At 39.6% G+C, this 17,407-nt stretch overlaps 1 protein-coding gene across 1 annotated transcript in view; it reads right to left on the bottom strand.

Moving 5' to 3' along the window:
* Positions 1-17,407, bottom strand: part of LOC113406022 (anosmin-1-like) — a 171,902-nt gene that overhangs the window by 32,046 nt on the left and 122,449 nt on the right. The window contains exons 7-8 of the mRNA XM_026648102.1: positions 6,527-6,732; positions 3,358-3,502 (exon numbers count right to left, since the gene is read on the bottom strand). Coding sequence (XP_026503887.1) covers positions 3,358-3,502; positions 6,527-6,732 — 351 coding nt within the window. The remainder of the gene's footprint in view (positions 1-3,357; positions 3,503-6,526; positions 6,733-17,407) is intronic.

The raw sequence follows: 17,407 nt of genomic DNA on the forward strand, positions 1-17,407 counted from the left end.
TGTGAATCAAAGTGAATTGAATTGATTTGTTGTCAAAATGAAATCACAGGCTTTAATTAAATTAATGTTCTTGAATATTTGCATGCAAATCTACTAAAGAAAATAACAGAGGTTTGAGACCAACCAGAAGTATAGCTCAGTCATGTACTTGGATTTAAAAAACCCTAAAAAAACAGTCAAAGCAATAGCCTAAAAATTCACCAAAGTAATATTAAACCGATCATGAGCAAAAAGCAGTCAGAGATGAGGTAGATAGCAGACTTCACATAAATATAATCCAGTCTATTTTCTGAAGCTATAGAGGGTAAAGGAGTCAAGGAGAGATCAGACTATCCCAAAGAAACTGTAGAAGAGAATTTAAAGTTAGTTGTGGTGATGAGTTCCATTGAAGTGAACAGTAATTGATGAAACCACACAACTCACATATGCAGTTTAGAATAAATGAACCCCTGTTGGTAAAGATTTTGTAAGTCAAATATGATCTGCATTGGAGTCTGGAAGCAGAAAAGTGTCAGAGGGTAAAAAAGGAAAGTGAAGCAAACATTCCCCTTTCCTTCCTTCTCAGCAACATGACCTGCTAGTGAACTCAGCAGTGAGAGTGCAGAGGCTCAGTGCTACACAGACTCTAGGGGCACTTTTGGGTACTGGTGCTGCAGCAACACAGTGCCCAAAACAGTGATTCAGATTCTGACGTTAGTGAAACCAGTCTGAATCCAGAAGACGATCCACCAAACAAAAAGGAGATTCTCTAGATTTACACCAATGGAAGAGAGATCACAATCTGCCCAGTGACTATGCTGAAAACTATCTAATAACAACATTAAATACTAATTCATAGCATTGATATACCAACTTTCATCAAAGAACCTCAAAGTTCTTATGAAAAATAACTGACTAACAAGACCCCTCTGAAGTAGAAAAGTAGATGTTATTATCCCCATTTTATAGATGAGGAAAGAAGTTTCTTGTGCAAAGTCACTCAGTGAGCCAGTATCCAAGGACAGGACTTTTAGTCCCTGATCTCAATTCAGTATTCTAATCACTTGATCATGTATCATTGTGTCTATAGTTTACATGGTTAACACTGTTCTATGAAGTTTTTACTTTAATTCAAACTCATTTGATTAGTTTTATGATCAAAATCTACTTATTATCTGCAACAGATCTGCTAAGTCTTGCATAGTTGGGGTTAATTTTAAAATAATTTTTAACCAGAATTTCACCATGATGATGATCAATTGTGAAATGTTTCAATAACACATTGCCAGTCCCCTACATATTTTCTTAGACTCTTGCTCATATCAAATATTGACACTGAGCCTTGCTTCAGGGGACAGATAGCACAATAATTCAGAGCATTTGGCCTTTTCAGTTCTGCATTCATGCCTTTGCTATAAGACAAGCAATAGCTCTGCTTATGTTTGAACTACCCAGTTTTGTGATCTGTTACTACAATCTGTATAACCAGTAAAGAGATTTTGCTGACAAATTCTGGGCTGATTCTGTTCCCATGAAAATAAATGGTAAAAGTCCCACTGAATTCAATGGGAGAAGGACTAAGCCCTTAATTTGCAGTGCTTTTGAAACTTCATCCAAAGTCAGCCTAAGCATTTTCGTATGTTTCAGTATTGCCTGTTCTCATGATTTTATGGCAAGTCTCACAATATTTGTTGATTTTCTTTAAAAAGCCTTAGAATCATAATATTATGTGAGAATCTCTGCTTTCGTTTTTTAAAAAAGTAAGGCCCAGGTCTCAAAGGCATTGATTTCAATGGGAGTTAGGCACCCAAATGCCTTTGAGGATCTCGATGTAAGTTTCTAACCTTCATAGTTGCGGAGAAAAGCTTAAAAACCATGAACTCTAACAGCTCAAAAAACAGAAAGGAAAAAACGCCCCCCGCCCTAAATAATTTCTATTAATCTTATGGTTTTTAAAATAATCTCATTTTTTTTATAGCCTGTCATATAATTTTTGAAAGCTTGGGACTGGCAGTTCTGGGGGCTGCCGAACAATTTTTCAACCTTTCCTCTCACCCATCCACCTACACACACACCAAGCACAACTTACTTGTACTCACAGCAATGACACTTCTGTAAACAGATCTAGCCTGAGGGCTTGGAGAAAGATAGCAAAATAATGCTTTGGGGTATATCCAAATGTAACTGACTCATTTCGTATAAAAATAATGTATGTGTGTTGCAGGCGGAGGGGGAAGGAAACTCAATTCCGTCTCTCCCTCCTGCTTCAGGAAAACAAATGCACCATTGTTTATAATGGTTTTTTTTGCATATTTGTCAACTTTTATATCTAGGTATATATAGAATATATCTTATTTGTATCCAAAACAGACTGAACGTGCTTGCTGAGCGGTCCAACTACATTAGCACTCAGAATATTCAGTACTGGAATACAGAATGATATAAGAGTTAGAAAAACTGTTGCGATTAATTTTAATTTTGCTTATAACATAAAAGGGAAACTAATGCAAAAGGAATGAAAGATGGGAAGAGCAAAGATGGGTAAAATGGCAAACTTTGGAAACTGTTTGTGCTCTAATCCTGAAAACTATTACTGTCATAAGCATCAGTGGTTGTATTTGGTTAATCAGATGACACATCAGCAGTTGGAAGGGCAGATCAATCGTGACCTTGACCTTAGACAAATTATTATTCAAAGAGTTTTTAACTAAGTTTGAGTGTCACAGTATAGGCCCCCCGGGATTTAAAGAATTTTCCACTGTATTGTTTAGCATGTGAGTTTAGTTTAAGAAAGAACTTAATACCTTAAGACTTCATCTTGAAGGTAGGTGCTGTGCATGTGATACAAGTTTGTGATTAACTTCTTGTCAACCAGGGACACACAGTTTTAATATTTTAAGATCTTAGTAGGAAAATCAATCCTTTGTCCGAATCCACAGGATATATAAATTTGGACTAAGATCTGAATTTATGGGCTACTTGAAGTTGCCAACATTTTAAAAACTTTTGCAAGGGAAAATTGTACCATTAAGTCAGTGGTCTGGGATTTGCTTCTGCTCTATTTATTGGGAAGTTTAATGTATATTTGGGGGAATTTTATCACTAATATAATACTATGACTCTGATCTTGCAAATATGCATATGCTTAACATGTTTATTTTTTTAAGTAATTTTCAAAACAGGTGAGGTAGATAAGATTTATAGCCCCAATTTACAGATGAGGAAACGAAGACAGAAAAGTTAAGTGACTTGCCCAAGATCACGGAGTCATGCTATTATACAGCCACCTATAATGGGTGTTTTTTTGTTTGTTTGTTTTAAATCAGAGAAATCATCAGTTAAAACAGACCGTAAGAGGAATTGGATGCAGTTACTTACTATTAACAGTTGTTTGAGTTGAGCTGAAATAGAGAGACACCTTGGCGCTTTTCAGTCGTACTTGTCCCCAGTATGTTACTGCCTGCAGTTCCACCATGTAGTTGCTGTTGGGTTGCAGTCCTTCCAGGACCACATAATTTTGGGACTATAATGAAAGAGAATATACACGCAGAACAGTTATGGGATCACTGAAACACTGGCTCGTATTAAATTAAAAGCAGGCCTATTGTCTTAGGCACACAAAACTCTTGTTGGAATGAGAAAGAATTATTTATAAATTTCACTAGAACTTAACTTGCTTTCTTCTTTGATTTTTATTTCATGCTTTCTTTCATTTGGACTCCGTTTTGCTGTGTTGTTTTGAAAATGCTAAACTTAGTGATGTCTACAGAACTTGTCTGTCTTTCGTAAATACAGGCATCAGCTGTTTAAGCCAAGACTAAATTTCTTTTTATATGTATAACAAGTTTTTCTGATGCCAAAAAGAATTTGGCCAGTGAAATCTAAACTTTGTGTTTCCCAGCTCCTGGACAGACTTGATTAGCTAAGCAACAGGAAGCTTTGTCTAGAGACAGCTAGTCCGAGGACAGATAGAACATACTGTGCAGTATATTGAACAATATTTTTCTATTTGCTTCTGTTGCTAAAATACCAACAAGAGTACTTTTCATCTTTGTTATAGAAAGAAAAGAAACAAACAAACAAAAAACCCAACAACAACTCAGTTCTCCAATGTCACCGCATGGAGAGGCACATGAACTGGATTTTCATTCTCTAGTTAACAATCCACAAAGTAGATCAATTCCCATAAGACTGCAAACAAGAGACATAGCCTTTCTGAATTCTTTCCATTTTTTTATAGACTTATTCCTAAAAATGCACCCATTGTATATTTCGTCAGGCACAAATTTTACTCTGTGTTTTTATTCTGAATTCCTTGTTACTTCTCTAGCTTTCTTGTGTCAACTAGGAGTGGCGTGTCAACTATGCAGTGTCATATTTAACACCAAATAGTATGTTAATACTAACTAAAAGTACTGAAAATTAACAATCATTACTTGGTTTGTTCAGAGATTGATATAAAATTGATTAAGCCTCTTGATTTCCCCAGTTCATGTGGTGGCACTCTTCATTTTTAAATACTGTAGGCCAAATTCTCTACTGGCAACTCCACTGACTTCATATAGATGTAATCATAAAAGCATGGACTGGATCACTTCTAAAAACAAAACTGGTTAAAAAGTTTCAGAGTGATATTGTCAAATCAGAGGAATACATCTCTCCATCCCTGGAAATGTGCAATTTTGTTTTTTAGAAAAGTTGTTCTAATATTTAATGGGTCATTGATTAGAACTGACTTCAGTGGAGTTCCATCATCGAATGTTCCCCTTTACTACTATCACTTTATAGCTTTCACAGTATGCTGTAAAAGAAAAAAGCACAATGAGATACCTCTCTGCAGAGGTATTGTAGGGGCTAATCTCTGTTTTTGGATGAATGTGTTTGGTTGTCATAGGCTTCAATGATAGCTGTGAACGTATATGACGGCCAGAACACGGCTCTACTAACAAAAACATGTCACCTTGTATGATGGAAAACTGAGATAATGATACTTAATCCTTTGTAAAGTGCTTTTGGCTCTACTGATGAAAAGTGCTATATAAGAGCAAGGTATTATTTATTATCCGTTCTTAAAACATCTTGATGTAATATACTTCCTACTCATACATCTAAAGTGGTTTTAATTAAAATAACACTAAGGATCCAGTTCTATTTCAAATTTCCTTCATTTTGTGATTTAAAGGACAGCCTCACTACATACCTGGCTAGGGATCCATGGGATTGGGGCCTCTTTGGTTGAAGATCTCTGACCTATAGTACTTTACCTGGAAACTGCAGACTTCACTACCAGCCTTTTATATGCCAGCTCTACTCCTGTGTCACCCAGTGGAATACACAGTGGTTCTAAGACAGCAGAGATACCCTGGAATGCTACCCTCCCTTTCTAGGTGTTTTTACCATGGGGCTTTGAATTGAAGAATAACACATAAAACCAGAGTCTCTGGTCCACTAAGTCCACTTTATGTCATGTAAAACATGGCTAGAAATAGCTAGTGAACTGCCCTTGCATAGGGGAACTCTCTGCTGGTGGAACTCTGGTGCCCCCCAATCTGCATGAGGGGACTGGGGCATGTGTCAATGGTGTTCCAGGGAGTGATTCCAGGGAACAGAGCTCCATTATGCCTGATCCTCTGTCATAGCGGAAATTAGAGTAGGCCCCCTGCTGCTCTCACTTCCACTAGGGCCAGGTGGCTGAGGATCAGAGAGCTGAAATCACCTCCCTGTGGCCCAACACTCTGCACTACGTTCTCAGATGTAGTGGAGAATCAGGACTGTAATATATTGCTAGTATATTGCTCTTAATGTAACTAAGACAAGAGTCTGGCCCATGGTCTTTAATTGTTTCTATTTCTATTACCTATTAAGCTATTATACAAAGAAAATGCAATGTGCCTAAGGGGATCACGGCAGCTAGTTTTTCATTAAACCAATGTGTTACATATCAATTCAAATCTCCTATGGAAATATTTCAGTGCATTGGTACAGTAGGATTATTTAAGAAGGATTTTGTTATTATCTTGGACCTACATGGTAACTAATCCATCAGAAATGACCCTGATATGAGCAAACATATCAGAGATCCCTTGATATAATGAAAGAACTATACTATATATGACATTTTATTAAATGAGCATTCCATCATTCAGAGGCTTCCAGTAAAATAAGCCTTACGTTAGAGAAATAAGTAGTGTTATATATTAATTGTACATCTACAATAGATTCTAGTTTATCTGGATTTAGACTCTTAAAATATTTCCATCTGTATATATGGTTCAATTCTGCTGTCAATCAGCACTTGCTCCTCTCTTTGACTTCAATGAGCATCTACAGAACAATAACAATGCTTATTTCTAAAAGCAAACCGGGCTATAAAACTATCAGTGATCTTCTTGAAAATTAAAAGGAATACACCTTTCCATCCTATTTATTTATGTGACTTCACATTTATTTGGTACAGCGCAATTTTGTTTTTTAAACCAGAAATATGTTTTAATATGCCATGACTGATTAGGAGCATTTGTGCCTCATTTTCCAGTTTGTTCCTTACCCCATCAGTAGTCTTCCTTCTTTTCTTCTTAGCTGGGATGACAGACTTGCTGCTGACTGTCCAGCTCCAGAAGACTTTGTAGTGATGAACTGGGATATCAGGTTCTTCTGGGAGATCCCAAATAATCCTTACAGTTACACTTCCATCATTATTTGTAGTGGAGTTGGCAATTCTGAGATTAGCTGGGGCTGGTGGAGCAGATGGGTCTGGAGTAAAAAACAAAACAAAAAACCCCAAGAATATGAAGTAATATGGATTAAGTAAAGATGACCTTTCTCAGTAACTATTCTACCGATTTAACTGCTGAACTCATAACACCAGCTATCATCATCAAAGTTTGCTTCATTCTTAAAAAACAACTGAATATGTTTCATCAACTTTTGTAAATTATACCACTTGGAATCCAAACTCTTTTCAAATGTCCATTCTGGGATTAGGTTTAGTTGTGCCATTATTCTGCAAGTCTTGTTCAACATTTATTATGATGTTCAATAAAAAAAAGTATTAAATTACGGGTTTTACTTCTGGCTGAGATACAAAACACATGTAAGGAACTGTATAAAACAAAAATGTTTTATAGATGGTCCAAGAGAAAAATTAACTTCCTTCCAGGAATGAAGAGTAGAACACTGAATTTTTCTCTTCAGTATCCTAAGAGAATTCTCAGGAGATAAGATCTATGTATGTCCCTATCTATCTGTCCATCCTTCGAGGTTCTGATATCAGTGCCCAACACCATAGTATTTGAGCATTTCCTTAGAGTAAAAATAACAGATACATCTCTCTTCCTTTCCTGCCAGCTAATAATACTTTACGTGCTCATCATTCTAATCTATGCATTCTATTTCAAATAAATAAGATCAATGAACAAATCCTTGCATCTTACAAGGCCTACTATTTTAATTTCTGGTAAGTAATGTGGATCCTGCAACTGCCTCTGTATTTGTGGACCCATGAATCAACTCAATGATTTATATAGCCAACACAATTCTAACGTGTCTATCACCTTAAAATCTAGGCAGCAATAGCATCTTCATTCAAGGATCTCAAAGAGCTTTATGAATATAAATTAAGTCTCACAACACTTTGAGGTAGGGAAGTACTATTCTAGCCATTTTATAGATTTATTTGGCTTTATAATTTAAATAATAATTTAAATAATTTAAAACAAAAAGACCATTTTAAAAATACAGCCAAAAAACAGCCTCCCCCAAACCCGAAAATAACCACAGAAATAACTATAACATCCTTACAATACTGTCAGCCCTTATCACATTCCTTTCTCTCCAGGAGAGAGAGTAAAGCCTGAGTAAAGAGGGCATGCCTCAAGATTTACCTCAAGGTCAACATATGGACTATTCCTCACCATGCAGGAGAGTGAATTCAAAAGCTGAGGACTCTCTCAAAGCATGTCCTACCAACACCAACCCCTCTTTCATGCAGAAGAGGCGTCCAGCTTAGGCAGTTCTGCTGTCTGTAACTAGGACAGTATGATCCAAGAGAGTGGCAAACTATGGCATAGGCCAGCAAGTCAGTGATAGAGCCCAGAAGAGAATTAGGAGGCGGTCCTGATTATGAGGACCCTATACTACATGTGGGGCTGATAGCACTGCTTATTAAGGTTGCCTGGCACTTCCCATTATAAGATCTTACTTTTTAATTGCTTATAACTTTCCCAAACTGTAAGTGTTTGGGCTGAAATTTTCCATGTAAAGTGTCTGCCTCAGGTTGAATAGATTTGCAAAATTTCAGCCCAAATGGTCCAGATGTTTCTAAGACTGAGACTAGGGGAAAATACATTGTTTAACCCTGGTAATCTTTTCTTTGAAATGATTTCTTTGAACTCCCAAAGAGCAAGTGATCGTGCTTGTGTCTAGGGTGGCAGTGTCTCAGAAGTACATTCCCTGTAAGGTCTGCCCCAGCTGTTCAGGGCCAGTGTAGGGCCTGACACTGAAAATGAGAGGAGGGAACTGGTCTCTCCTGTGCTTCCAGTGACACCCCTATTGGCACCCAGGCAGCCGGAATGGGGAAGTCATATGATTTGAATTCAAAAGATAGGAAATGTCAGAATTAAGGTTCTGTGCAACCTTAATTAGGCTCCCTTGTGTGTATGTATTACAAGACAGTTTTTAATTACGTTATCATATACTGTTGTTTCCACAGGACTCCTGCCTCAGTCAGTGCACAGAATGGTTCTAGCCTCACAAAACCCTTGGTATTATCTCCCTTTTATGGTATGTCTACACTTACCCGGTAGTTCGGCGGCTGGCAATCGAAGTTCTGGGTTCGACTTATCGCGTCTTGTCTGGACGCGATAAGTCGAACCAGGAAGTGCTCGCCGTCGACAGCGGTACTCCAGCTAGATGAGAGGAGTACCGCGGAGTCGACGGGGGAGCCTGCCTGCCGCGTGTGGACCGAGGTAAGTTCGAACTAAGGTACTTCGAACTTCAGCTACGTTATTCACGTAGCTGAAGTTGCGTACCTTAGTTCGATTTGGGGGTTTAGTGTAGACCAAGCCTTATTCTCTGAGGCACAGAGAGATTAAAGTCAAAAGTATCCATTAATTTTGGATGCCCAATTTGAGATACCTATGAACTATTTTTCAGAGTACTTAGCATCACATAGTACCTTATAACTTCCAAGCACAACTCCCATTGACTTCAGTTGCAGCTGTGAATGCTCAACACTTCTGTAAACCAGACCCCAGGGTCTGAAGTCAGGCAGCCAGAAAATGAGGAACACACAATTAGTGACCACTGTGAAAAGTTTGGTTTAAGTGATTTGTCCAGCATCACCTAGGAACTCTCAGGCAGAGGCTGGGATAAAATCCAATTCACCAGAGCAGCAATCAGCTCCCTTAACCAGAAGACCCTCCTTTTTCTTCCTGCAATCCTGTCTCATTCACTACACACTTCCCAACTTCTGCAAGAAATGAGGCTGGGGTTAGGGTGACCATATTTCCCAATACTGACTATGGGACACCAGGTAAACTTACTCGTATTCAAGCAAGTTCAATGGCAATCAATCAGAACTATGCAGTACAAATGTTAAAATTAACATCGAATTGACAAAGCCCCTGTTAAAAAGAAATACTGCGTAGTTGGATTCTTTTTATTTACCTTTTTAAGGCTTTAGGGTTCACATGGGGAGGGATGTCACACACACACACACACTCCTGTACCCCTCTCTCACACAGGGGGGTGACCGACCAAACCCTTCCTGCCCAGCGCTCTCTTCCCTACATGCCTGGCTGGGCCCCTGGGACGGACCCGGCTCTCCGGATACCTGGCACCGCATCTTCCCGAGGCAACACGTGTGTGTGTGGGGAGGAAAGGAGGACACGCAGGGTAAGAATGTGGCCAGCAGCAGCCTTTCGGCACTGTGCGGGAGGGAAGGGATGTGAGCTGTTTCCAGCCTCAAGGGAGGAGTGGGTGAGGAAAGGATGACCTGGCCCATGTCTTTGCAGAGTTCATCTCTTCTCCCCACATCCCCTGTGGCTGGAAGCAGTTTGTCCCTTCCTGTCCACACAGTGTCAAAAGGCAGCTAACACCTCCAGGCTGCTGCTGGCCACCAACATAACCCAGCCACCTCCTGTCCCCCAACTACAGCACAGGCAGGAAGGGGTTAAGCCCTAAGGATGCATTGTGCACCAGGGCCCAGGGAACCTGACTGCAGGGGCTTCAGTGAACCCAGTCAGAGAGGTGGCTCAGCAGGGGAAATTGCCTAGGGGATGGAGCATCCCCACGCTCCCTGGGGTCAGGACCCAGTGTGTGTGTGTGTGGGGGGGGGGGTGGGAATGTGTTAAGAGGGTGATAAGTCACTGCCCCAGGGATTGCTGTGGAGCCTGCAGGTTCAGGGTGTGAACAAGCTTCCCCCTGCCACTCCAGAGCTTAGCTGAGGAGCAGAGAGGCTTCCCCGTGCCAGTGCTGTGCGGTGCTTTGGCACATGCAGGGCTTGGCTCCTCCTGGCCAGGGCCCCAGGTCTTGGGGTCTTGGGCTTTCCCGGGGTGCTGGGCCAGCTGGAAACGGGATGGGGGGCAGGGCCCTGCAAGCCAAGAGCAGCACACAGCAGGGACTGTGCTGACGGACCAGCAGGGGGAGCAGCCGGCCCTGCGCACTGCATCTTCACCCCGCCACAAGCCTTGCACATCCACCCCCTCGTCAGCCACTGGACCCCCACACACACCGCTGATGGGCAGGCAGCTGGTGAGCAGGGATCAGGCCAGCAGCAGGACCCGCCAGTACTGATGGGGGAGAAGGGAACTGAAAATACGGGACAATTTGCCCATTTTTAAGAAAAAGTCGGGACACCTACAGGAGGGCTTAAATATGGGACTGTCCCTTTAAAAACGGGACATCTGATCACCCTAGCTGGGATCCTACACAAAACTTCCTTTACTACACACCCCAATTCATCTCCAGAGCAGGTCCATCCTGTGCACTGAATAAGGCAGAGACCCTGAGAAAAAAAATAGTGTGTGATCATGTAATTAAAGACTGTATCATAATGCATAGGCACAAGGAGACTGAATTAAGGTAAACAACATAACAATGAAGACAATTGACTTATACAAGGAGTTAATTTGGCCAATATTTTGAATGGCAAACTCTTTAGTAAAACAAGACAATTTGTCTTCCTTTTTTATGCCTGTTCTAGCCCAACATCATCAGCATCAAAACACTATGGAACTGTAAAAGAGAAGTTCTTGATCCAGAGTAAGGCAGTGAAACAAGAAAGATTTACATTTAAATTTAAAAGCATATCAGCTAAAATAACACATTTTGCCAAATGTCAAGGTATATTACTAGCTTATAACAAACAAAGTAATAAGGTTGAAAAGACTCATTTTGCACGTGAACTGTAGGCCTAATGAACCATCACTTATTAGCAGAAATAAAGCTGGAGGTGTGTAAAAGGGACACCAGACATTCATTTACTGCGTGATTCACCTGAGTGTTTTTATAATGGTAAATGAGCTGTTAAATGAACTTTCCAGGCACAGAAAGTTCATCAGATAATCCCCACGATAAATGGTCTCACTGAAAAATCCCATCATTTAGGGGATGCAAACTGACATGATCACAATTAATAAGGACAGCATTTCCTATTTAAAGATTAGCAGATGTGAAATAATGAATGGCTTATTACTGTCACTAAAAAGTAATTTCAAATAATAATGGCTGCTCCTGTTCCTCACATATTCCACTCAACCTCATTTTTGATCATAAAAATTACCAAGTATGCTTGAGTTATTGGACTCGGGCAATTCAGTCTGACTTTCCCTAGTAATGAGGAGTCCTCACATCTTCACACTTGCTCTAAATCTTTCAGCTCTCTTGGAAACCAGTTTCCCATTTTCCCTCAGGTGAAGTGTTGCCCTGATAGTCACTTCCTTAACTGTGAAGAATCCACTGCCTCAGTCTTAAGTATATAATTAATCTAGCTCTGTATACTGGGAGAACAACTATGAGTGATGTATTTCCCTAGTTAATCTTAAACTAATGTCGGGGACTGTGCTCTAATATAATTTATTGTCTACTTTCTACATATGTTAAAACAATCTGTACATGATAACTGTCATATCACAAGGAAATTTATTGAGATCAATTAAAAATATATGGTTCATAAATATATGTTTCATGATTTGAGTGCTATGGGCCAACTTCTGAATTTGTTACTAAGGACAAATCTTTGATTGACTTAAAGTTTTAGCTATTTATTTTACATATTTTGTATACTGTATGATAGTGTGAGAAGCAATAAATGTTTTATCAGTATGAGTGTTGGATGTGCTTCAAGGCACTATGATAATACCAATAAATCAACATCATCGTCATCATATTGCCCATCACGGCAAAGCCACAGGTGAATTATACAGGTCATCTCATGTGAGCATCAAGTAAACCACGTGACACCATTATCTATATGTTACAGAAGAATTATTTTAAGGGTATTTTACATAGTATGTCTTTGCAGGTGGAAGGATACAAAAAATAAGTTATTGAGACTATTTTTTTATCCCTTCACCTATTAAGATAGGTGGCTTCATTTTTATAGTGCAATTGTAGAGGGCTCAGGGAGCTCATAAAAAACTTCTAAAAATGAACTGAAATAGCTTCTCTAGATGTATAACTCTGACAACTTTAAAATCTGTTATCTCCGGCTCATTAAGGGCTAGAAACAAGTGTTGTGTGTCCCTTTGAAGCTGGGACTCTCCCCTTCCCAATTGGATAACGCTTCTACTTTTAGCCTGGTGGGACTGCAGGTAATGGATATTTTTATGTATAGAAAAGTTCCCAGTACCCGAAACAGAAACTGGTCCATCCTGTAAAGTGACTGTATGTCCTTTTTCATATGATACCTCCCAGTGTCCTGGAAACTTTCAGGAAACCTGAAATGTCCCTATGTTTTCATTTCATCAGTGAAAACATATGGCGTGAAATCCTGGCCCACTGAAGCCAAAGGCAAAACTCCCATTGAATCACAGGGTTGGGTTTTCACCCAGAATATTTTTTATAACTACAATATGTTGGTGAAAGACATTGCTATACCAAATAACATTTGCTCTGGCTTTACCAGAAACCAACAGACCAGCTGAACAAACATGCAGCGTGATGAAAAGCGTTTGGTAAGAAGTGAAGAGTTGAATGGGAATAGATGCTACCAGAGCTGTTCTTTTGCTGAAATGGAATGTTAACACCATTCTTCAGAGTTCCACGAAAAATTCATTCAGAATGCTAAGGCCTAGATCCTAACTCCATTTAGGTACCTAAATTCCTTTGAGGATCCGGTCCTACGTTCCTGGAAAAAAATCTTCTTTTCTAAGGGATTTATATGTAACCCTGCTGAGTCACATGCCAGCAGTAGTGACAACACCACATATTTTTTCCCCAAGTATTCTCTTTTGTGTACCTATTTTGTGGTCCTAAAAATATGTCACCACAATTTTTTTTTATTATTTTTATCATGCTGGTCCTTGGACTTTTGAGGGGAGAAATTTCACATTTGAGGAAGAAAGAGGTAAAAATTCTTAGGACTGGTGATTTTTTTAAAAATATAGCACTGTTTGAAGTTGCTTAAAAATTTGGAATATTAGAATAAATCCTGTGAAGACAGATTAGCAGCCTGAAGGCAATATGAATACTGTCTGTTTGGACAGTAGCAATAAAATATTGCCTGGAGATGGGGAATATTTCCTGAGATTGTGATGTAGGTACAGAATTCCAGCTGTTATAAATTGTCATACCTCCATTTAAGTCAATGGAGTCTATTGAAATCAATGGAATGGTGACAATTTACGCCAGCGGAGGATCTGTTCCATTTTATTTAAAGCTAACATAGCATTACTTTGTCTAATGTCTTTACATGCAAATACTGGTACCTAATTTTATTTATAGACATTTCTATGACACTCATCACTACTACAACTGACAAAACTACCTCCATAAAAGTCCAAATATTTGGGAATCTCCTGCTTTTCTGTGATTTAAAAGGTTTTTATTTCACAGACAAAAGTCACAAGTGAGAACCAATAGAGGATAAGCCAGACATAGTGTACTGTGAACACTGATAAAGAAAGTGTCAGGTAAAACAAACTTCTTAAATATCAAATACAGAACTAACATTGTAATAGCCCCACCAGAGTGTTCTTCCCTAATAATGTGTTCCCCAATTATCTGATAACACTTTTTTCATATTCTTTCTTTTACTATTGCATTATTGAATGAAAATGTTATGCTTCTACCGGGCGCTGACAAGTCATATCATGGTTTGTACATCAAGGCAAATGCTAGTGGCAAAGAAATTTTGTATCAAAATAATGCAAAAGCTTATATAGTTCTACAGAAACAAAATACTGATTAATGTGACTACGATGCTAGCCTGTTACTAGGGTAACCATATTTTCCCAAAGGGTAAACGGACACTACCTGGGGCTGGCCCACCACCCCCTTCTCCTCTCTACATGCTGGACTGACTCGAGACACCCTCCCACCCCCCGCCACCAGCCTGCGTAGGGCCGGCATGGCCCAAGCCGCTCTCCCGAGCCCTCCCTCTCGTGCAGGGCTGGCATTGCCGCTTGCCCCTCCCTCCCCACACATTCCTCTGTGCCCTGCAAGGGGTCACACCCACTTTTTTGCCAAAACTGTGGATTTGTCCAGTTTGCTCTTGCCAACTGATGATCAGTTGGCAAGAGCAAGTGGGACAAATGCCCAGTTTTGCCAAAAAAATTGGGACGGCCAGGACAGGGCTTAAAAAAGGGACTGTCCCGGCCAAAACGGGACGTATGGTCACCCTACCTGTTACGTTATAGTTACACTTCATTAACCCCTTTTACTGATCACTTAAAATATAAATTAGATAGGTGCATTTTGTCTTGATGCCTCTTTGGAAGATGACAGTATTTTATAATTCCAGTTTTGGAGTTTCTCAAATGCCTATTTTTATTACTGTTGTTGCATAAGCATGTGCTTAGCTAAGGGCACAATCAAACCTTTTCATTGCAGAAAGACTGATATTATTGTTTGCAACTCTTTCCTTTGTGGTGAGTACTGTAGTTCAAGTAAAAAAAATAAATCATCATATATACTTGAATTTGGCACACAGACCTATCCTCGATCTGGAAATAGTTCTGGGCTAAGCAACATGACACGTAAATCACTTCTCACCCCTAGAAATGATAGCTTCATTAGGTCAAGGCTGAGGTCACCGTCACAGCACATTGGGCAAATAGTGCATTTGTCTGCACCATATCTGGCCTGTGTATACCCAAAGGAGTTAAATTCCTGTGTTGCTGGTTACTCTGCCTTCACATGGAAAACTTTGTCCCCATATTCCCCACAAGAGGAATCCTTGCTGTTTAACTACCTCCTCCTCCATATTCTGAATAATTAAAAAAAAGTATTGCTATATTAATTATCTTTACTATATTGAAAACCACCTTACATCCAAAAGCACTTTGCAACCATAACAAACCAATACATACAAACTATGCAGCGGGATCACTTCATCCATTACCAAAATGCAACCATTTCTCGGTCAAAACTTGGCAACTGCTTAATGTGAAATGAGCATAATGAATAAATGAATTGTACTGCATGTCATAGAGGAAAAAGGACACTAGAACTTGGAATTCTCCTTATGAATTGTAATAATCAGAGCAAGTTTGGTTCTAATTTAGGACCTTTTTTCACTTCACATATATATATATATATATATATATATAATGGATCACCAAACACTGTCTTTTAAACATTATACCTTGTAAGTCTTTACAGAACTGTTGAAGCTGCATCACAGACAAGTTTCTAGCTATTAAACAGTTCCAAGGCATATGCCGAGGGATCCGTTTTGCCCATTGGAAATGGCACACATAAACCAGCTGTGCAACAGTATAAAAAAATCATTGGTCTCATAGGAGCAACAGAAAGAGTTTTATTGCTGGGAATGGGTGTCTGTTCTGGTTTTACTAACACTTAGTAATGTATGCATGAAATCACATCCAGCATGGTACTAATGTGCTGTGAAAACAATGTTGTCTGCTTCCTTTTTCTTGGTAATTTATACTGTGTACGGTAGTAACTGCCTTCATGATGAAGACAAAAGCCACTAGCAGAGGGAGAGTGTTTTGGCTGTTTGTGTGTGTGTTTGATGACCTATATAGCCTCTTTTTGCTTAGGAAAATGGCACATTAATCTAGGAATAGGCTTGAAAAATAAATGTATTACATGTCAATGTTTAATGTTGATCCCTCCAGTTAACTGCAACCCCTGTTCTTGAGACACTAAACCTCCACTATATACAAAGCTGGATTAGGTTAGTACTACACAACTGGAGCCTCAAAACACTGACCCAAATGCACTTTTGTTACTTCTGTTAAGTGAATTTCATACTGTCTCACTGACTGACAAGTCATATCATTGGCACCAAGCACCTTTCAGGCAGGTAACTGAACATCTACACAAGTTGGGTTTGGGCACAAGTAGCTTTCTGCTATCTTCTGCCCCCAGACAGACACAGTAATGGAGCACAGGGACTGCTGCCTCCCAAGGAGCCCTCCTCCTTCCCATTCCAGGGCCCAGTGGCACAGAGTGGGGAGTAGAACCAGTCAACATGTGAGGGGGAAAAATGATTTTGTTTTTTTTTGTTTATGATTTTGTTTATTTGTGAAAATCTTTTCTTTTGGAAAATAGTAGCCACTCAAATGAGCAAAAGATGGCAAAAAAATAAGTCAAAAATTCAAAATTTCTAAATCAGCTCTCTTGGGGAGCATCATTCTGATCATTATTATTTGTATTGCAACACCCCAGTCATGGACCAGGACCCCATGGTACTAAGTGCTGTACAAAATGACAGTCCTTGTCCCAAAGAGCTGGGCATTCTCTCACCCAGACAAGTACCTCAGGGAGGGATTTTTTACTTTCTGTGGCACAATCCCTTAAGGAGTTCCCCCTGGAGCAGTGCAGCTTCACTCCACTCCCAATGCAAAGCCATGCATATTGGCCGCACTTGAATCCTTTATCTGGAAAAAAACAAGCACACACAAAAAACAGCTGCTCCTTTTTAGCATTCTGAATATTTTATGATTGTTGTTATCTCCAATGAGGTCACTGATTACCTGAGTGTAATAAGAAATATTATTTATTATTCATATAGTGTCAAAGAAATAAGTGAGCTGATGCCAAACTACCGAGTTCCTGTCCTCAAGTCCTTACAATAGAAAGGTAGCAGAGACTACGTGTTATAAAATCAAACCGAATAGACTCAAAATGGTCTAGGGCAGGGGTTCCCAAACTTGGTTCGCGGCTTGTTCAGGGTAAGCCCCTGGTGGGCCACAAGACACTTTGTTTAGCTGAGCGTACGCAGGTACAGCAGCTCACAGCT

This window comes from Terrapene carolina, unplaced genomic scaffold, assembly GCF_002925995.2.
Source record: "Terrapene carolina triunguis isolate 2854851 unplaced genomic scaffold, T_m_triunguis-2.0 Scaffold22, whole genome shotgun sequence".
In the NCBI taxonomy this organism is placed as follows: Eukaryota; Metazoa; Chordata; order Testudines; family Emydidae; genus Terrapene; species Terrapene triunguis.